Here is a 21,956-nt window from a genome sequence, read left to right as displayed (position 1 = left end):
GGAAAGGGAGAAGTGAATTGAGAAGAACAAGACTGGCTCTGAGTTGAATATTGTTGCATTGTAGGTATTGGGCATATAGGGGTTTGGTATGTTATTCTGTCCACTTTTGTTACCTGAATAAAAATTTCTGTAACAGGATTTTTTTTAAAGGAGAGGAACAATCAAGTGCTTAGCACAAAAGAATAAACACACAGGGGGGATAAAAAGGGAACCCTGTCATCCTTTTGGTATTTGCCATACTCCTTTCCTCTGTAGTAACAATGTCTTTTCCTCTAGAAGACTTCACAATATGATTTTCTTTTCTGTAGTTACTATCTTTCTGAGAAAGTATGTCTGATCCCTGGTCTCCTGCCACAATTATATTTAGATTTTTCCAACAGCAGTTTTTCCATGTCTAAAACAAATGTTATCTGAGCATCTAGACAGAAAACAGGTCCAAATTCAAAGGACCCCTGAAAAAAAAGTAAGTAGATACTCCAATTTAAAATATCAATGTTCTTATTCTTAGGCCATAAGGTCCATTGGTAAGTGGACTTAAAGAAAACAGGCCAAATCTAACAGAAATAAGGTTGTGGAAAAGCAATAGCAACAAAAATAGAAATTGTGTCTTTGGTGCTGGTCCAGTCACAGACCTGTTCCCTGTGCTCACTGGCATCACATACAAATCCCTGGTAAAAGCAAGGAGGGCTGGTGACAAGTTATTTTTGGAGAATGCAAGGACAACTTCTGTAAAGGGTGCAGAAGGTCAAAGTATATAGGTGTCTCTCTGATTTGGGGGAAGATGACAGCTTTAAGTTAATGAGTATTTTAAGAGATTAGAGGCAAAATTTCAGGATCCTGAGCAACAACAAAAAGACCATAACAGAAGTCTCTTTTAGGGAAGCGGACTTGGCCCAATGGATAGGGCGTCCGTCTACCACATGGGAGGTCCGCGGTTCAAACCCCGGGCCTCCTTGACCCGTGTGCAGCTGGCCCATGTGCAGTGCTGATGCGCGCAAGGAGTGCCGTGCCACGCAGGGGTGTCCCCCGCGTAGGGGAGCTCCACGCGCAAGGAGTGCACTCCATAAGGAGAGCTGCCCAGCATAAAAGAAAATTCAGCCTGCCCAAGAATGGTGCCGCACACACAGAGAACTGACGCAGCAAGATGAAGCAACAAAAAGAGACACAGATTCCTGTGCCGCTGACAGCAAACAGACACAGAGAACAGACAACTGGGGGGGGAGGGGAGAGAAATAAATCTTTAAAAAATAAAAAAAAAGAAGTCTCTTTGCTGCCTACTTCAATGCAAATGTCATTGTGAGGAAAGGGCAAACTTTTTCACTATACTGAGAAATTTAGGTTTGAAAAGTTATGGAGAATAGTTGAATAGTTTTGATGTGCTCAAATTGTTCAAAGCAAGTGGTTGGTTAACTGCCAGAAAACAGGATAAAAAGGAAACTCTAAAAATGAAAAAAAAAAAAAAGACACACACACACACACACACACAAAAAGGAAACTCTAGTTGTAAAGATCAAAGAACTAAAGTTCTAAATAGTTCTATATATGAAAATAGGTTTTTAAAAAAAGGAAGACAATACTTAACAGCAATAAATTTTCTTGAAATTTGCTTTCAGGATTCAGTTCACTAACTTCTGAAAATTGTTGTAAAAAGTTTTACATTTTTAACTCTTATTCCTCCTACTCCTTTATTTGACAGTTGCTTAATAAAACTTAGCACTGCTCTGCTTGCCATCTCTATCTGTTCATTAACAGTTTTTGTAAAGACAAAAGTTATGGTACACTCAGGTATCTGCCTTAAAGCCATAAGCTTTAGGATCTAGTCTTCCACAAACCAACAAGAAAAAGGCAAAAATTCAATGGAAAAAAAGGTCAAAAGAATTATGTACAGGAAAGTCATAAAAGAATCCAAATGGCTAATAACATGCTTAACTTTTCTATTATTCAGGACAATGTAACGTAGAGAGACACCTTCTTTCACTCATCAGTCAGACAAAAACTGATCACAATCTGATCATATGAAGTAAATATGGGATATGGGAAAACAGGCACTCCCACACAGGCCTGGGGGTAATGAAAGAGAGATTGTAACAGTAGTTAATTACAGCTGTCCTGTCTAGTTTTGCTTTCATGTCTTATCATCTAATCGATTCTTTGGTCCTGGTGAGCAGGTACAGTGTTTTCCATAACAAAGTAGAGTGCATAGTATCAGCTGGGCTAAAAGAAGTGCTTAAAACTGAGATCATTATTCCGATATTTTCTCAAAGTTTCCAAAGAAAACCCAGAAATGCTGGACTACTTTAAATTTATGGTAGATATTCTTTATTTAAACAAGAGTGCTGGGAAACGGACTTTGGCCCAGTGGTTAGGGCGTCCGTCTACCATATGGGAGGTCCGCGGTTCAAACCCCGGGCCTCCTTGACCCGTGTGGAGCTGGCCATGCGCAGCGCTGATGCACGCAAGGAGTGCCGTGCCACGCAAGGGTGTCCCCCGCGTGGGGGAGCCCCACGCGCAAGGAGTGCGCCCGTGAGGAAAGCCGCCCAGCGTGAAAAGAAAGAGCAGCCTGCCCAGGAATGGCGCCGCCCACACTTCCCGTGCCGCTGACGACAACAGAAGTGGACAAAGAAACAAGACGCAGCAAATAGACACCAAGAACGGACAACCAGGGGAGGGGGGGGAATTAAATAAATAAATAAATCTTTAAAAAAAAAAAAAAGAGTGCTAAATTCACAGCTGTCTTTCTTTACCTGTGATGTGTCCATTGTGCTCCTTGAGTTCGTGCGTTTTTACCCACTGGCTCCCGTTCTTCTTATAGATGTGAACTTCATGGTTATTGGGGCTAAGGGCAATCTCTGGAGGAAAAAGTCAACACAATGAATACATGAACTTGAAACTGTCACCAAAAAGGGGGATATGTTACAGTTTTAAAAAGAGATTGAAGGGAAAACGGACTTTGGCCCAGTGGTTAGGGCGTCCGTCTACCACATGGGAGGTCCGCGGTTCAAGCCCCGGGCCTCCTTGACCCGTGTGGAGCTGGCCCATGCGCAGTGCTGATGCGCGCAAGGAGTGCCGTGCCACGCAGGGGTGTCCCCCGCGTAGGGGAACCCCACGCGCAAGGAGTGCACCCATAAGGAGAGCCGCCCAGCGCGAAGGAGGGAGCAGCCTGCCAAGGAATGGCGCCGCCCACACTTCCCGTGCCTCTGACGACAACAGAAGCGGACAAAGAAACAAGACGCAGCAAAAAGACACAGAAAACAGACAACCGGGGGAGGGGAGGGGAATTAAATAAATAAAAATAAATCTTTAAAAAAAAAAAAAAAAGACATTGAAGGAACAAACAGGAAAGCTATGACAAAGTGGTTCCCACTATTCACCCCCGGAGAATTTTTTATTATTTTTACCATTATTTGGACCCAATTTTTTTTTTTAAGGTATTGGGTCCAGGGATTGACCCCAGGACAAATATGGGAACCTGGCACTCAACCCCTGAGCCACATTAACTCCTGAGTTGGTTTTTTCATTTGTTTTGCTTGTTACTTTGCCTTTTCTCTTGTTTTTAGGAGGCACTAGGGATCGAACCTGGGACCTCCCATGTGGGAAGGAGGTGCTCAACTGCTCTTGCCACATCTACTCCCTGGACCCAACATTCTAAAAATGCTGTATGTGCAAACTAAACTTAAAAAATGCACTTTTCCAGAGGCACATAAAACTCACAGTGAAGGCAAGAAATAAACAATGTTACTATATACTTAGCTAATATAATTTTAATCCAGAGTAAAGATAGCTAGCATTTTAGTTTGCCTGTGCAACATTATTAAATATATTTAATTTGCTATACTTTCTGAAATGTTGAAAATAACTGATAACCTCCCCATGGAAATAGGTTATGAACTAGTAGTTTATCAGAAAAACTGGATTCTGCTGATAAAATATATCAAAGTTCTCCTTTGCAGTAAAGCCAATATAGATCACAAAACAAATTCTGGGGAAGCAGATGTGGCTCAAGCGATTGGGCTCCTGCCTACCATACAGGAGGACCAGGGTTCGATTCCCGCGGCCTCCCAGTGAAGGCAAGCTGACCCACGTGGCAAGCTGGCCCACACAGAGTGCTGCCCTGCATGGAGTGCTGGCCTAAGTGGACAGCTGGTGCAGCCAGATGATGCAACGAAGAGACACAGAGGAGAGACAATAAGAGACACAGCAGACCAGGAAGCTGAAGTGTCGCAAGAGATTGAGCACCTCTCTCCCACTCCGGAAGGTCCCAGTCCCAATGCTGCCTAAAGAAAGACAAGCAGACACAGAAGAACACACAGTGGATGGACACAAAAAGCAGACAGTAGGAAGCGGTTGTGGCTCAATCAGCTGGGCTCCCGTCTACCATATGGGAGGCTCTGGGTTCGTGCCAGAGTGTCCTTGTGAAGGCAAGCTGGCCCGTGAGCTGTGGAGAGCTGATGCAGCAAGATGATGCAACAAAGGGAGACGAGCAGATACAGAAAACACACGCAGAGAATAAACACAGAGAAGAGACAGCAAAGAATGGAACAAGCCACAAGGGGGGGAATGAATAAACAAACAAACAAACAAATAAATAAATCTTAAAAAAAAATACAGCAAACGCAAAACGATGGGGGGGGTTTGAAATAAATTAATTAAAAAAAAAAAAGACAACAAAATTCTGTTTTCAAGAGAGAAATCTCCTGAACCAATAAAAAACACTCAAAATTCATACATATGAGAGGACTTAAAAAAAAAACTCATTAATATCTTTTTTTTTACCCATTCTAGTTCATTAGTTCTTCCTTTTCTTTCTTTTTTTTTAAACACTGATTTCATAAAATGAAAATTAAGATCTATGATCCAAACCTTATGTCAATCATTTCCCTACTTAGGAAAGCCACATCAGGTTAAACTGTAGAATTAGATAAATAACTAGTTCCAAAATCCTAAGACTTTAAGTGCTTTTTAGAAACTATTTCTTTAAATTTCTAAGATGCGTATTGAGATTTCAAAAGCCAAATCCAAATTTAAACCTGGAAAATGTTATAAATTTCAAATTATAATGTAGCATAAAAATTCTGACTTAATACTTTTTTTATCAGGTAGTTCAAATGATGACAATAACTTGTACATCTTTTAAAAACAATCAGGGAAGGAAAAAGAAAAACAATCAGGGAGCAGATATGGCTCAAGGTGATAGAACTTCCACCAACCACATGGGAGGAACTGGGATTGATCCCTGGGGCTTCCTGGTGAAAAAGATGAGAAAGCATGCCCGCGTGGTAAACCAGTGCCCACATGGTTAGCCAGTGCCCACATGAGTGCCCACGCAAGTGCCCATGTGAGCCAGTGCCCTGTGCAAATGAGTCACACAGCAAGATGATGGCACATCAAGAAAGACAAGGGGAGAGTCAAGGTGAAGCACAGCAGAAACCAGGAACTGAGGTGGTGCAATTCGTAAGGAACCTCTTTCCCTATCAGAGGCCAGAATCAAATCCCAGTGAATCCTAGAGGACAGAAAAATGAGAAGAGAAGACAATAGAGACAGCAAAAACAGTTGGGGGGGGGGGGTTGAGAGAAGGGGGGAAATAAACAAATAAATCTAAAAAAAAAAAAAAAAAGTCAGGGAAGAGTGGGTGTAGTTCAGTGGCTGAGTGTCTGCTTCACATGTATGAGGTCCTGGGTTCAATCCCTCGTACCTCCCCCGCAAAAAACAAAAATATAATCAAAACAGAAATACTCCAATAACCAATTTTTAAATGGGAAAGTGGAAATAGAATATATAAGAAACTAAGTAATGTGAGATGATCACAAAACAGAAGCTCTAAATTCACAGTCCTGCCATGTTACATATTTTCAAATCCCCAATACAGATGGTTATATGTAGATCTTCACTTCACTCAACAATAAACTGAAGTGAGTTCTTCTGTGGTGATGAAAATGTTCTGAAATTAGATAGCAGTAATGGTTGTACAATATATACTAAAAACCAGTGATTTGTATACTTTAGAAGGGTCAGTTTTATGGTATGTGATTTATCTCTCAATAAAGCTATTATACATAAAAAAGATAGTGAATATAATTCAATATTTTAAAAAAATAACTCATGGGCATAATAATACACGTCTGTCCCTCTTTTTTAGATTTTTGGCCTTTGGAAATGATTGTTTGCTAACTCATGACTGATCAGTACGCCTTGTACCGTAAATGCTTGACCTCTTCTCCCAGAAACCTGTAAGAGTATCTCTTCTTACTTTAGAAGTTTTGCTGCCCCTCAAATGCCTTCCCCATCTGCATGTAAACATGCATTAAAAAAGACCCCTTTCATTTTGCACTGAGAGCAATCGAGCTCGGAACTGTTCTCTCTCCTCCTGCTGCTCAGGACAAGGATTCAACATTAAACCCCCGAAAAAAATGATCATTTACTCGCCAAGCTGGACTTGTCCGAGTCATTATTTTGATACATCCCTCAGTTCGGTAGGAAGCTGTCGTTTTATACAGCTCCTCACTATACTTAGAACATCTTGTCATATCATTTGTCATTTTACTTGTTGTATTGTACCTACTTTTAAAAATCTTCTCCATTCCTTTTTGGTTTGCTTAAGCTAGGAAAATAGCAATTCAAGAGTTTTATTAATAACATAATAAATATTAGTTAATACTGCTCTGAGCACTTCAGGAGTAATCCATAGGTCTCTGTGTCAGCTTATTTCTAGGCCCAGTATTCTGACTGAACTCTGGAGGAATAGGGTATTACTATACACAACCCTTCAAGACATTGTGTCTCAGAGCAATGAAAGATATCTCTGAAATAAATGGTCCTCCAAGTGGTACTGTAGAAAAAGAATTGGACAAGGAGCCAGAAAACTTGGGTACTGGCCCTGGCTCTGACAATAACTGTGTGGGTAACCAAAGGAAAGTCCTTCCATCACTCTAGGCCTCAGTTCTCTATAGGTAAATTTAAGAACTGACTTAGTTCCTTTCTTAATCGTTATCAATACATTTAGTTCCTTTTGACACATGACAACGAAATACATGATTCCCAAAAGTACCTCATTCTGAAAAGCATCAAAAGGTGCTAAAAAAATAAAGAGGAACAAAATTATGAGCACACTTACGTGTACGATCCCTGTTCCAAGCATGACAGGTGATTGGCTCTAGTAAAAACTGATGCAGAGACATTACTCGCAGTGTTTTCAAAAGGTAGAAAGCTGCAATGAGCAAAAGAAAAAAAATCATTAAAAATGACAGGTAACCAATATGTAATAGGTATGAGGAACTTGAAATGTTTGGAGATAAATGAAACATTATTCTCCCATTAGGAAAGAATCAATCTCAATATCTAAACTTAATCATTTAAATACAACTAGCACTGTAACCACCAATGTATTATTTATTCTGGCAAGGGCTATCTAATTCTAAAACCACTGGTTAAAGATCGTTGGGGTATGGGTTATTCACACAATCTCAAAGTATTATCCCACAGCTTACTTACTGATTACTAAGGTGAAAATATATCTTTGCAATGGAAGAAATCTGGCAGTCACCATCCTAAGTGATCAAACTTAATATCATTAATAGTGGAAGAACCTAACACAATGGGCCCCCATTGGGAGGCAACATGAAGGACACGTCACTTACAAATAAATAGTAACTATTTAATTCATCATCCAGACCAGAATACTTCTGTGAGCAAAAGAGGACACCATTAATAATCATGCTGAGAAAACAGGTGTAAGCCATGACAATTGTGAAAAACCTGGGCATGCTGTCAACCTACTATGAAGTATTCATGTCAAACATATTCACTCTGAATCCAATCAAGTTCCAGACCTGATTTCCTATTTATAACAAAAAAGGGGAGAGGAACACATTGAACAATACAAGGAGGAAACAACAGATGAAGCCAGAATCTGGGCAGTGTATAAAACAACTGATGTGGAGTATTTAAAAAAAAACAAAACGGGCAATATGAGGGGGAAAGGGCAGACTGTTCTAGATTAAAAGAGCTGGGAAAATCAAATTTGATGCATGAAGCTTGATTTTGATCTATATTTTACAAAATAGTCATAAAAGATTTTTTGTACAATAAGAAACTCGATTTTGGACTATTATATGACAATATGAAATTAATTTTCTTAGGTATGATAATGGTAGTGCAGTTAGGTAAGAGATTATCCTAGTTCTTAGGAGATAAAGATGATCAAGTATTTAGGGGTGTCACTATGTCTTCTGGAACATTTTCAATACTTCAGGACAAAAAGTACATATTTAGAGAACAAATCTGGCAAAATGTTAACAACTTGTGAATCTAGATGCAGAGTATACAGGCGTACTATATTAATTTTTAAACTTCTAATTGTAATAAATAAATGAAAAGAAACAACCATTACTTGAAATGGGGAAAGAGTTTTGGGTTTTAGAAAAGAATCCCCCCATCCTACCACCAATAATATCACTTCCAAGAAGCATTGTCACTACATTCTTTAGTTTGGATACCCTTAAGTACAATTTATGTTACCTTAGGATGGAGACTGAAATGTGAGATAGGAATTCTGATGCAAATAGGAAATGAATGGAAAGGCCACCAGATAGTAGTGAAGTGAACAATGAAAGTTCAGCTGACAAAGCAGAATTCAATACTGGTGGAAAACAGAACTTCCTCAGATAATTGTTGTAAAGGAACCCAAAGGTCAGGAAGGTAAGTGCATCCTTATTTAACAGGATATCTGATACCTTGAACTGGAAAGTGATGTCAGTGTTACACATTCTATTCCAAGAATAAAGAAGTTTAGGTCACTAGTATTTTTTTCTCTTACATGGTCTAGAAAGCAAATTGCATCTTACAAAGAACAAGACCTAACTGGAAATTAAAAAAAAAAACAAACAACTAAATGAATTCAAATGAGAGTCATTTTTTTAAAAAAAGGACTTCCAGATGCTCTAATGATTCTCTCTTTATGTCTGAAACGAGATGCTTACCTCAAATGGTAGGTCACAACACAACTCATGACTATTCAAAATACAAGCTGTCACAAATATCTCCTTAATTAAAACCAGTTTAGTTCAAAAGCCACATTTTATAGGTTCATTTGTTAACTGAAACAAAATTGGTCTGTAAATTAATAATTTTTTTAAGATTTTATTATTTATTTCCCCACCCCCCCACATATTGTCTGCTCTCTGTGTCCATTCATTGTGTGTTCTTCTGCATCTGCTTGCATTCTTGGCAGCAACAGGAATCTGTGTCTCTCTTTTTTTTAAAGATTTATTTTTTATTTATTTCTCTCTCCTTCCCCGCCCCCCTCCCAGTTGTCTGCTCTTTGTGTCCATTCGCTGTGTGTTCTTCTGTGCCCACTTGTATTCTTGTCAGCAGCACCTGGAATCTGTGTGTCATTTTGTTGGATCATCTTGCTGCGTCAGCTCTGCATGTGTGCAGCACCACTCCTGGGTGGATCAATGCGGGGCACACTCCTTGCACGTGAAGCTCCCCTACGCAGGGGACACCTGTGTGGGTACACCCCTGCAAGGCACAGCACTTCTTGCACATGGTAGTGCCACACGTGGGCTAGCCCACCACGTGGGCCAGGAGGCCCTGGGTTTGAACTCTGGGCCTCCCATATGGTAGGTGGACGCTCTATCAGTTGAGCCACATCTGCTTCCCTGTAAATTAATAATTTAATACAAATATCTACATGTAATAAAAACATTCACAGAGTTAAAAAAGAGCAGCAGTGGACAAAGGCTTTCTCATTCTTCAGATTAGCTCAATAAGCAATGTAGCAAAGGCTTCCAAAGAGGCAAACATTCACAGAATGGCATAATTACTTCCAAAACTGCATTTCTAATTTTGTTTTATTATTCAGGTTCCATATTAGGACATACACTCAGACCTGTACTTCTTTTACAGTCATATGGCTATTTTAATTCTGTAAGTGAAGATAATACTAATGTTTGTCAAATTTATAAAGTACCCAGTAAAACAGCTTGGATTCTACCAAACTCAGTGAATGCAGAAGAAATCCAGTTTTAATAACAGCCTGAATTTTGTACCAAGTAAAAGATACCATCTGTTGAAAGATGATAATTATAATTTCTAAACTGGAATTACTATTTAAGTGAAATCCACAAACCTATGTCCTAGTGGGGCTAGACAGGAGAAAAGGGGACAGACAAAAAGTGGTACCATTAAATGTAACAAGTTTTTTTGTTTTTGTTTTTTTACTGACTATCTTTCATTGTCCAACACTGAGGGGGATAAAAACTATTGCATAGTAGGATTCCAGGCATCCCTCCCCTCCCCTCCAACCCCTTTCTTTACTCATACTTTGAGTACAGAGGCATTCTGATAATAGGGTTACCCATGGGCTCTGAAGTCAAAGGACCATGGGGTAGAATCCTGGCTTTGACACATAATAGCTGCGAGACCCTGGGCAAGTCATCCAGTATCTCTAAATCTCAGTTTTTTCACGTGTAAAATGAAGATATCGCTGATAATGAAGCTGTTGGTAGGAGGATTAAATAAGATAACATATGTGAAAGCACATATTTTAAGCTTTGCCCAAAATAGATGCTCTGTAAGTTAGCTCCCTGCTTTCCCTTGACTCTGAACCATCCTTAGCGGCCTGTGCTGGTTAGCATCTGTTAAACTGGAATAGTTTAAGTATGCATTAAATTCTTGGCTCCTCTGGAGCCTGAATATATTCACACAACTGGGAATTTCGGTTGACTTTTTTTTTTTGGGGGGGGGGGTCAGTTTTCCAGGCTGTGAGTCATCCTGCTTCTTGCCCAACCCAGCAACACCAGGTACTCCAGGGTCACCACACCCTTCCGGCACTCACAGTGACAGGCTCCAACTCTAGACTCCAGCCTTCCCAGCAGACCATCATAAATTCTTGATGCAGAACTTGAGTCCTCACGAGATTAGATAACTAGATGACCTGTCTATTCGAGGCAATTTATGCAAATAAACTCGTTCGAATCTCAGAAAAACCCTAAGAAACTGTGACCCTAATTACTTTCCCGTTGCGGATGAGCAAAGACAGACACAAAAAAGCAATCATCCCAGGGTCACCCCCAAACCAGCGGTGGTGTCAGGATCGGAACTTTAAAGGTTCGAGTCAACGGTTGGACCACGAAAAACGCTGCCTGATTCAAGATTCTACAGGAGGGGGCACTTTTGACTTGAGAATCTTAAAGAACTCAGGGGAAGATTTTTCTCGAGTTCGTAAGAGTTCCCCTAAAACGGAAAGAATGAGGTCTGTCCTCGACGGGGGCCAAACAGTCCAAAGGCGCCACTGTACGGACCTATTCTAGACGCTAGAGAGAGAGATGGCGCTCAATTAGGGAGAGCTCATCAGTTTCACACAGACTGATAAATGCCCACAACAGAGGAGCAAATAGGGCTACGGGGGCGCAGGAAAAAGCGCTGTTAACTCTGGCGTCGGAGGCGGCTTGGAGCTCGAAAATCTTGGGAGAAGAGGACCCCACGGAGAACGGGAATTCCCCGCCCCCTCAGGGGGCCCGGGAATGGGGACCGGGCCCGCCCCTCAGCCTCCAGGCCCCGCGGCCTAAGTCCCCGCCTCGCCGCCCCCAGAGCTGAAGCCCGGGGCGAAACCCGAGCAAAGGCCGACAGCGCCAGAAGCTCGGCCCCCGCTGCCCTTTACCTTGGGTCGGGGCAGTCCGGAGGGTCCCGGAGCGCAGAATTCGCGGACTCTGGTCAGTCTACGCGAACAGGCTCCGGCGGGCTCGGGCGGAGACCGAGGCCGGGAGGGAGGGAGCGGCTGACAGATCCCGGAAATGGCCAGGGCGCCTGCGCAGCGCGGCCGCGCGGGCGGTCCGCGCACGCGCACGACTCGAGCGCGCGGTCCGGGGTCGCGGCCGCCGGCGGCTGGGGAGGGTCTGGCGTTGGGATCGTTGGCAGGTTAGGAGTCGCCCCATGAGACGTCCGGAAGGCGGTGGCGGGACGGCATGGACCTCTCCCTCCTTCCCTCGAAAGAGTTCCTCAGACTCGCAAGTCGATGTCAGGAACTTTGACGGCTTCCCAAGTGCCCTTGTCACACAGAGGAATTAAGAATTACCGTGGACCTGACGGACGAATTCAGTTTTTCCCCCTTGAGAGAACCCCCACCTCAGAGCCAGTTGGACCAGTGCTTGGCCTCCTGCAGCGCTTTGCCAGTCTCAGGCCCCTGTGGCAGCACCGGTCCCTGCCTCGGTCTTGCTCCCTCTTGAAAGTCTCAGGGGCCCTCTCCCAGGAGCCTTCCCGACCTTTCCTCCGTCAGAATCACTGGCTCCTTACTCCCAAGATGGCGCTGAAGGAAGGAAAAGTTGGAGGAATTTATCACCCCTCCCCCCTAAAACAAAACACGGGAAGACTGTGTGCTTGCTGTTGCTGTGTGCTTGCTGTGCAGCTTCCAAGAAATACCTTGGACCTCACCTGCAAATAGATGCCGCCCTTGAAGCGGTAGCAGTTCTGGAGTAGCTCTCCTGTCCTTTGTGCCGCTACAGGTTGCTAAGTGCTTATTGTGTTCCCTCTGATGACTTTCATGTTTGACCCCAACTCTTGATTGCAAGGTGACCTTTACAAAAGTGAATTTTTAACTTCCGATTTCAGAGCCACACCACAACTGAGATTAGTCCAGCTGCTCATGTAGCACTAATGAACTGGAAGTAATTGGTTTTACCTTATCCCATGGCTAAAAAATCTTTGGTCGTAGTAGTCGAAGACAGATAGAGAGAGTGGAAAGATTATTTTAAATTAATGACCCGTCCAAGAGACAACATATTAGCGAGGAAGGACATCCATGGGAAGCCAGGATTCCTCATGTGGCTTACAAGCTACACAAGCCAAGCCCCAATTAGGTAGAGTTGGTTCCTGGAGGAAAAATACCTTTCTAGATTTCATCTCCTTACAAAGGACAGACTCTTCTTTTAAGAAGATTATCATCTGGGGAGAGAAGAATAACATATAACTTAATACCAGACTCTTAATGATAAATGACAAGAAAAGAAATGATAGGCCTAGAAAAATGACAGTAAGACACATGTAATATTAATCTTTGGTTCTATCTTTTAAACCAGCATTTTGATTTTAGCCAAAACAAAGTTTACCATTTGATGCATTTCAGTGGATAGTAACCCTGGAAGGGATTTTGTAAGTTAAACCAACTTATCTTTAATTGAGGAAATGGGACAGGATTTTCAGACTTGACTAAGGTTTTAATACAAGTCAGTGGTTGGGCTGGCCTCCTGATGCATAGTCCAGAGTATTTCTCAATAACCCAGTCATGCCCTGGTATAGAGGCTGTTGGCGTTTCCAGGAGAGTGATTTATTTTTAATGTTTTTTTCCCAACATGTACAATTTGTAATAGCACTGATTTAGTATCTGAAAGGAAGCCTCTGCCTTTTAAATTAGTACCAGGAAAGGCAATAAAAAGGAGGAAGAGAAGAATTGGACATGCTGTGGGATCATTTTGTTTGTTTTATTGATTGTATTGGTATTGGGTTGAATTGGAATTTGGTTAAGATTCAATTCATCAAATAGTTAATGAGTACTCACTAAGTGCCAAGTATTGTGCTAAACATTTAATGCAGTGTACTGAAGAGTTGACTAAAATCCCTCTGTCCTTAAAGAATTTAGAGACAAAGATAAGATCAGGGAAGCGGACTACATGGGAGGTCCACGGTTCAAACCCCGGGTCTCCTTGACCCGTGTGGAGCTGGCCCATGCGCAGTGCTGATGCGCACAAGGAGTGCTGTGCCACGCAGGGCTGCCCCTGCGTCGGGGAGCCCCACGCACAAGGAGTACGCCCCGTAAGGAGAGCCGCCCAGCTTGAAAGGAAATGCAGCTTGCCCAGGAATGGCACCACAAACACTGAGCTGACACAAGATGATAAAACGAAAAAGAAACACAGATTCCTGGTGCCGCTGATAAGGATAGAAGCAGTCACAGAAGAACACACAGCGAATGGACACAGAGAGCAGACAACTGGGGGGAAGAGGAAGGGGAGAGAAATAAATTTAAAAAAAGATAAGACCAGTTCACAAATAATTTTAAATACAAATAATTTTGCTCAGTGCCTCAAACTTGGAAGATACTACTTACAGACCATTTTCTTTTAAGTCCTTAACAGATTTATAATAGCTACTTTAAAGTTTTGTCTTTAAATGGACTTTTCTGAGTTATCTCAGAAGCTTTTTATTTATTGGCTGCTTTTCTTCCCCGCCTCTTTGTAAGTCTAATAACTTTTTAATGTGTGTATTGGACGTAGTGTGCGGCGGCTTGCTCAGTCGGTAGAGGTGGGGTCTGGCTGCGGACGAGGGGTCGGTCCCGCTTGGGACGAGGGGTCGGTCCCACTTGGGACGAGGGGTTGGTCCGGCAGCAGACGAGGGATCGGTCTCACAAGGGGTTGCGCGGTTCGGCTGACGGGGTCGCCCGGAGAAGCCGGCGACGAACTGGGGACAAGGGAGGCCAGGCCCTTGTCGGGGGCTCTCAGGACTGGAGGGCGCACGGCAGAAGAACTACCGCGGAGACAAGGTAAACACGCAAGTCCACTTTACTGAGGGAGAGGCAACAGTTTTATAGGGGCTGGGGAAGGCTGATTGGTCGAAGCCATGCCCTGTTCTGATTGGTTGCCGGCAAAAGGTCAGTGGGCGGTACTGGACGGGGGAGGGGTGGTGGTTAGGGATTGGCTGTCGCTGTTGCTGGGGGAAGGGGCAGGGTTTAGGGATTGGTGGCTGCTGTTGCTGGGGTGGAGGGCAGACTGGATTTTTCCACCCACGCCTGGCTGTTGCTACTGTTGGGGGAGGGGAAAAGGGCAGACTGGATTTTTCCGCCCACGCCTGGCTGTTGCTGCTGTCGTGGGAGGGAAAAAGGGTAGACTGGATTTCTCCGCCCACGCCTGGCTGTTGCTGCTGTCGGGGGAGGGGAAAAGGGCAGACTGGATTTTTCCGCCCTGCACCTGCGCAGGGAGAAAGAAGAAGAAGGGTGCCACCCTACAGGCATCGTGTGGCGCCATCCGGGAGGAGGGGCGGCCGCGGAAGCATGGCTGCCGAGAAGGGGAGACCCGAGGGCACTCTGCGCCCATGCCGAGCTCCCTTCACGGGTGGCGGTGAGTCCGACCAGCCACCCTATTATGGGGGCAGCGGCTTGGCCTGCCGCGGCTGCTCCCCCGCCAGGCCAGCAAACCACACTTCAGCCCGAGGGGTGACCGCAGTAGTGGATCATTGGTTGTTGAGGCCCTGAATTCTGTTATCTTCCTCTGAAGAGTGTTGACTTTTGCTCTGGCAGGAAGCTACATTACTAGATGATCACCTTTAATCTGTGAAGGCTTGGTGCCTTAGTTTGCAAGAGCCGCTATAAAAAATACCACACAATTTATTGGCTCATGGTTTTGAGGCAAGAAGTCCAAAATAAAGATATTGGCAAGGCTTGCTTTCTCCCTGAAATCTATAGTGTTCTGGTGCCAGTTGCTGGCAATTCTAGTGGTTCCTTGGCTTGTAAGTCTGCCTCCACACACATAGTAATATTTCTCTCACCTCATTTCTATACTTCCAGATTCCTCTGACTTCTGGCTTCTTTCTGTGTGGCCTTCTTCGGCTTCTGGCTTCTTCTTGTTATAAGGCCTCCAGGAAACTGGATTAAGACCCACCCTCATTCAGTTGGGCCACACCTTGAATAAAAACAACACCTTCAAGAGATCATATTTACATTGGGCTCACACCCACAGGAATGCATATGAAGATTAATGTCTAAATTGGGGTGTATAATTCAGTCTACCACATCTGGTTTTATACTTTGTTTGGGTTGGTCTGTTGAAAGCCTCATGTGTTTACCAAACCCTTCTAATTTGGAAGGACCCAAACTACAAACTCTATTACCCTTGTGGTGACCAGCAGCTTAAATCTCTGGTTGGTCCTTCTAGACTTTTGGCTATTTTATTACTAGGTGGCTCCTTGTAGTCTCCCTCATCATCACAGTTTAGTGGTCAGACCAGGATTTGAGGGGAGTTTATGTACAGGTTTGCAGGCTTTCTGGAAATTAGCTTCCTCCTTTCTGGGATTTCTCATCTCACTTCCCAGATACTTTGAAACTCCATGCTCTGACCCCCTCAAACTGGTGAGACTGTGGCTTCTGCTTGAGGTCTAGTTGTCTTGCCTCTGGACTGGGACATGCCTTCAAGGAAAAAGCCATATAAATAAGAATACTACCCTTTCCTTATTGCAAAGGTTGAGTCCCTCCTGTTTCTGTCTGCATTTGGTTTCTTTCAAGTGCCTCCAAACAGTTGCTTTACATTTTGTCCAGAGTTTATAATTATTATCTGTGGGAGGGTTAGTTCAGTACAAACTACTTCACTCTTAATGGAACTGTCACCTGTTCTACTTTTGGATGTTTCCTTTTTTTTGTTATTTTAATCAATGCTGCAATTTATTAGTGTTGCATTGGTCATTGTCCCTAGATGCTAATAACAGAATTCTCTTCAAATAATATAAGCAGAAAGAAGTTTATTAAAGTCTTTTTCGCTCAAAGACTTGTTGGGAGGGCTGAAGAAACAGGTTTTAGGCTCATTTTCCATAAGTGACTCCTAGACCCACGAACAGAATTGGCCTCCCAGAGGAGCAGCTTCCTAAGTCACAACCAGGAAGCTGTTAAACCACAAAGTTGGTTCCACAGCCTCGGACTCTTTAACTGATATCCTCATCAGCAAGATGGGTGCCCTAGACCTTGTCTCTTTTTTTGCATGTTAATCACTTACAAATAAAAAACTCATGCAGTTACCTTGATTGACATAACTTTAATTACACATCCGTACTCTAGCAGCAAGAGAGGCTGAGATGTATAGGTTTTAGAATTCTAGATTGGAACATGGGACTTTCACTGTGGGTAACTAACAACATGTAGAGAAGGTATTGAAAAGTGTTAGGGAAGCCAGGAATGACGGACATCTTCGACAACTGCAGTTGTAGTTGTATTTGTAGGTGTTCCTTTCTCTTTCTTCTTTTGAGTTATTTCCACAAGATGAATTCCCAGGAGTGGAATTAGTTGGTAAATTCCTCAGTTTATTTGAGAATTGCTTTAATGATTCTGTAAAAATGTTGTATTTTAAGGGGAAGAATTCATAAAGAAAATAGAAATCCTATCATCTAGTATAATTACTCTAACATTTTGGTGTACCTCTTTCTAGACATTTTTATGCATATATACACACATACATATATATACACATACTTAAATAATACACACATGTATATATGTGAAGCATTATATAATTGGCATCATACTGTTAAATGTTCTGTAACCCATTTTGTAACCACTCTGTAACCCAGAGAGAGTTTCGTTTTGGTTTATGTGTATCTTCAGATTCACTAATCTTCTACAATAATACACTATTAATTTTTTCTTTAAAAGTTTGAGTTGAGTCTTTGAAAATATCTTCCATGTCTCTCTTTAACATGCTTATACTTTCTCTACCTCCTTGACCATATGGACTATGTTTATAATAAACGCTTTCGTGTCATAGTTCTATCACCTATATTATTTCTGGATCTGTTTCTGTACATTGATTTTACTCCTCACTATGGGTCATGTTTTCCTGCTATGCATGACTGGTGATTTTTTAAAATTTTTAGCCCCACCCCTTGTGGCTTTTTGTCTGCTGTCTGCTCTGTGTCCATTCACTGTGCATTCTTCTGTGTCTGTATTTATTTTTACTTACCCTCTCCCCTTGCGGCTTACTTGCTGTCTGCTCTCTGTGTCCACTCGCTGTGCGCTTTTCTGTGTTTTTGCTTGTCTCCCTTTTTTTTTGTTGCGTCACCTTGTTGAATCTGCTCTCCATGGCACTTGTGGGCTGGGCAGTGCTCTGCAGCATTCAGGGGAGCCTGCCTTCACAAGGAGGCCCCAGGACGCGAACCCAGGGCCTCCCATATGGTAGACGGGAGCCCAACTGATTGAGCCACAGCCGCTTCCCTGGCTGATGATTTTTGATTGGATGCCAGATAATGTAAATATCTATGATGTTGCTATAAATTCAGTATCCCTTTAGGTGTTCTTAGACTTTGGTCTGGGATGTGGTTAAATTACTTGGTAACAGTTTGAAACTTAGGGCTAATTTTTCTCCACTGCTGAGGCTTCTGAATACTTTCCTCCTTGCCCATATATGAAAAGTTTTCTCCCACTCTGGCTGGTGAGAACAGGAACTATTCCTGGCCCTTCATGACCTTCAGCAATTGTTGTCTGCTCCTTTCTGGTGGTTCTTTTCCTGGCCTTGGGTAATTTCCTGACATTCATGGGCTGATCAGTATTTAGCTGAAGAGTTGAGGAACCCTCTACGTATCTCTGGAGCTTTCTCTTTGTGCGCTCTTCTTTCTTGGATACTCTTCCCTATGAATTCTAGCCACATTTTCCTTCTGAAAAAAAAAATTTTTTTTTTTTGAGGTACAAGACCTCATATGCAGGAGGGGGTGGGTGCTCAAACACTGAGCCACATGAGCTCGCCTGTGTTGGCTTCCTCATCTGTTTGCTCGGTATTTGCTTGGTGTTTGCTCATTGTTTTTGCTCTTGTTTTACTCATTGTTTATTTTTTGTTTATTTGTTTGTTTTCTTTAGGAGGCACCGGGAACCCAGGACCTCCTATGTGGGAGGTGGGCACTCAACTGCTTGAGCCACACTTGTTCCCTCCCTGAATTCTTAATATCTTCAACTCAAGAAGACCACTGGGCTTTGTTGTTTGGGTGCCTCCTCCCCATTGTAACTGGAAACTGTCTCCAAGCCATAATCCAGGGCAATCGTAGGGCCCACATTGTTTGTTTTCCTACTCTCGGAGATCAATGTCCTGTGCTTGCTGTCTAATGTCTGAGAATCATTGTTTCATATGTTTTGTCTGTTTTTTTAGTTAAGTCAAGAAGATAATTCCAGATTCTGTTATATGTGTCTTTGCTGGAAGCTGAAGTCCCCTCTGTAATAACCTTTAAATTTTTTAAAAATATATTTATATATATAAATATTTTGTAGTCACATTTTAAACTCAACAAAATGTCATGAAAAATTTTCCATGTCAAGAATAGATTAAAACTGATTAAAATTTTAAAAATTAAAGTTCAAGAGATCATATAATTTGAGTTGATAAGTACTTTTTTTAACAATTTCTTTTTATTGTAAAAAGGAGAGGTACTTTTTTTTCCGGGGAGTACCAGGAATTGAACCCAGGACCTGGTATATGGGAAGTAGGCACTCAACCACTGAGCTATATCTGCTCCTCAGAAGAGATTTTTAAAGAAAAGTTTAAAAAAACTTTAAGATAATCTATGGTTCCTATTCCCTGACATGGTAATGACTTTGATTATTAATATAGTCTTTTCCAGTTTTTGTCCATAAGCAGATATATAGTTTTATACATTACTCACTATCTGAACTCTCACTATCTGAATATTCATTATTACAACCTAAAAACAATTTTTTTTTTACCTAAAATTCACTATTTGAAATGAAAACCTGGTGTAACAAATGCATATTCACTCACCAATATAAACATTTGTTTTACAGGAGCCTGAGTGAGAACATGTAGCCTTTGTTGTCCTGTTTCAGTTGTTCTCCCAACAGAATCACATCTCCTTCTCTTGTTAAAACATCGCTGTTATCTTCCTCACATTTTAAATGAGGATATTTTCTAAGAAATTGGAAAAACCTGTGAAGGAAGTGGACACTTTCTGCAGATATGGAAAACAAAACCTCAGGCATTAGGTGTTTCACGACTTCTTGGATCTGCCCACTTTCTCACCTTCAGAGGTTTGTCCATTTCAGTCATCATTTCCACTAGCTAATTTTTGGCTTTGTGACCCCCTCTATAGCATGTTTGTTTTCTATTTCATTAATTTATCACCTTGTCTTTAATATGTCATTACTCCTTTCTTGGGTTTATTTTGCTGTTAGTTTTCTATCTTTTTTATATCACTGCTTACTTTATATTAATTTTGTCTTTTTTTTTCTTTTGTAATGTGTGCATTTAGGCAATAAATTTCCCTGTAAGCTCTGGTTTAACTGTAAATCTCAAATTTTTATTTATTTATTTATTTGTTTGTTTATTTATTTATTTTTATCCACCCCCCGAGATGGCTCCCTCGTCTGATGTTTCTGCTCATTGTCTGCTCACTGTGTCCGCTTGTTGTCTGCTCATTGTTTCCACTCATTGTCTTGCTTGTCTTTAGGAAGCACCAGGAAGTGAACCTTGGACCGCCCGTGTGGGAGGCAGGTGTCCAACCGCTTGAACCATATCCGCTCCCTGCTTGTGTTTTTTCATTCATCTGCTAGTTGTGTTTTTTCATTCATCTGCTAGTTGCATCAGCTTGTTGCGTCTGCTTATCTTCTTTAGAAGGCACTGGGAACCAAATCCAGGACCTCCCATGTGGGAAGTAGGTACCTAACTGCTTGAGTCACATCGGTTCCCCCTCAAGTTTTTTTTTTAAAGATTTATTTTTTATATTTTTCTCCCCTTCCCCCTGCCCAGTTGTCTGCTCTCTGTGTCCATTCGCTGTGTGTTCTTCTGTGACTGCTTCTATCCTTATCAGCAGCACGGGGAATCTGTGTTTCTTCTTGTTGCTTCATCTTGCTGTGTCAGCTCTCTGTGTGATGTGGCACCAATCTTGGGCAGGTTGCAATTTCATTCACACTGGGCGGCTCTCCTTACAGGGCGCACTCCTTGTGCGTGGCACTCCCTTCACGGAGGACACCCCCGTGTGGCACGGCACATGGCCAGCTCCACATGGGTCAAGGAGGCCCAGGGTTTGAACTGCGGACCTCCCATGTGGTAGGCAGACGCCCTATCCATTGGGTCAAGTCTGCTTCCCCACCCTCGAGTTTTGATATGTAATATTCTTAACATTCAGTTAAAAATATTTACTCATTTCTATTTTCTGTGTGAGTGTGTGTTTTTATTGGATGACTTGTTTATTCACTGTATTCTTAATTTTCAAACATGGAACTTTTTTAGTTACATATATTTTTATTGACTTTTAATTTAACCACATAATTTATAGTTTAATTAATGATTTGTTTTTGTTCACTTATTCTCTCAGTTACTAAGAAAGGTTTGTTAGTATTTCCCAAATAATTATGGATTTGTCTATTTCTCCTATAATTCTGACATTTTAAAATGTATTTTGAGACTATATTATAGGTTTCTCTGTGTTATAGAATTGTTACATTTTCTGATGAATTAGACATTTGGGCATTATGAAGTGTTGTGTTTTTTTTTTTTTTACCAGGCTGGGGATTGAACCCTGGACCTCATATATGGGAAGCTGGTACACAACCACTGAGCCACATTGACCCCCCAAGTTGTTTTTTTTTTGTTTATTTGCTTGTTTGTTTTTTTTGTAGGCACCAGGGACCAAACCTGGGGCGTCCCATATGGGAAGTAGGTACTCAACTACTTGAGCCACATCTGCTACCCCCCTTTTTTTAAAGCAGTTTTACTGAAATATATCCACATACCATGCAATCCATCCAAAGTGTGCAATCAGTGGCTTTGAGTATAATCACTGAGCTGTGCATTCATCACCACAAAAAATGAACTGTTCTTTTTTTAAAGATTTATTTTATTTATTTCTCCACCCTTTGTTGTTGCACTTACTGTCTGCTCTTTGCGTCCATTTGTTGTGTGCTCATCTTCTTTTTAGAAGTCACTGGAAACTGGACCCAGGACCTCCCATGTGAGAGGGAGGCTTGAGCCACCTCCATTCCCCACTTCTTGGGTCTCTCATTGTGTTTCCTTATGTCTCTTTGTTGTGTCATTTTGTTGTGCCAGGCCATCATGTCTACTTGCTGTCTTGCTTATCTTCTGTAGGAAGCACCAGGAACTGAACCTGGGACCCCCAATTTGGTAGGTGGAAGGCCAACTACTTGAACCACATCTGCTTCCCAAAGTGTTCCTTTTTAATAGTACTTTTTGTTTTAGCATCTCCTTCT

At 42.1% G+C, this 21,956-nt stretch overlaps 1 protein-coding gene across 1 annotated transcript in view; it reads right to left on the bottom strand.

Annotated features, from left to right (window-relative positions):
* Positions 1 to 11,799, bottom strand: part of ARPC1A (actin related protein 2/3 complex subunit 1A) — a 34,299-nt gene extending 22,500 nt beyond the window's left edge. Inside the window, exons 1-3 of the mRNA XM_004462659.4 lie at positions 11,661 to 11,799; positions 7,113 to 7,205; positions 2,745 to 2,849 (exon numbers count right to left, since the gene is read on the bottom strand). Of these exons, the coding sequence (XP_004462716.1) occupies positions 2,745 to 2,849; positions 7,113 to 7,176 (169 nt within the window). The 5' untranslated portion in view covers positions 7,177 to 7,205; positions 11,661 to 11,799. The remainder of the gene's footprint in view (positions 1 to 2,744; positions 2,850 to 7,112; positions 7,206 to 11,660) is intronic.
* Between the last annotated feature and the right edge of the window lie 10,157 nt (positions 11,800 to 21,956).

The sequence above is a fragment of the Dasypus novemcinctus genome, chromosome 23, assembly GCF_030445035.2.
Source record: "Dasypus novemcinctus isolate mDasNov1 chromosome 23, mDasNov1.1.hap2, whole genome shotgun sequence".
NCBI lineage: Eukaryota > Metazoa > Chordata > Mammalia > Cingulata > Dasypodidae > Dasypus > Dasypus novemcinctus.
Note: the sequence above shows the minus strand (reverse complement) of the source record. Positions and strands in the feature narration are given on the sequence as shown.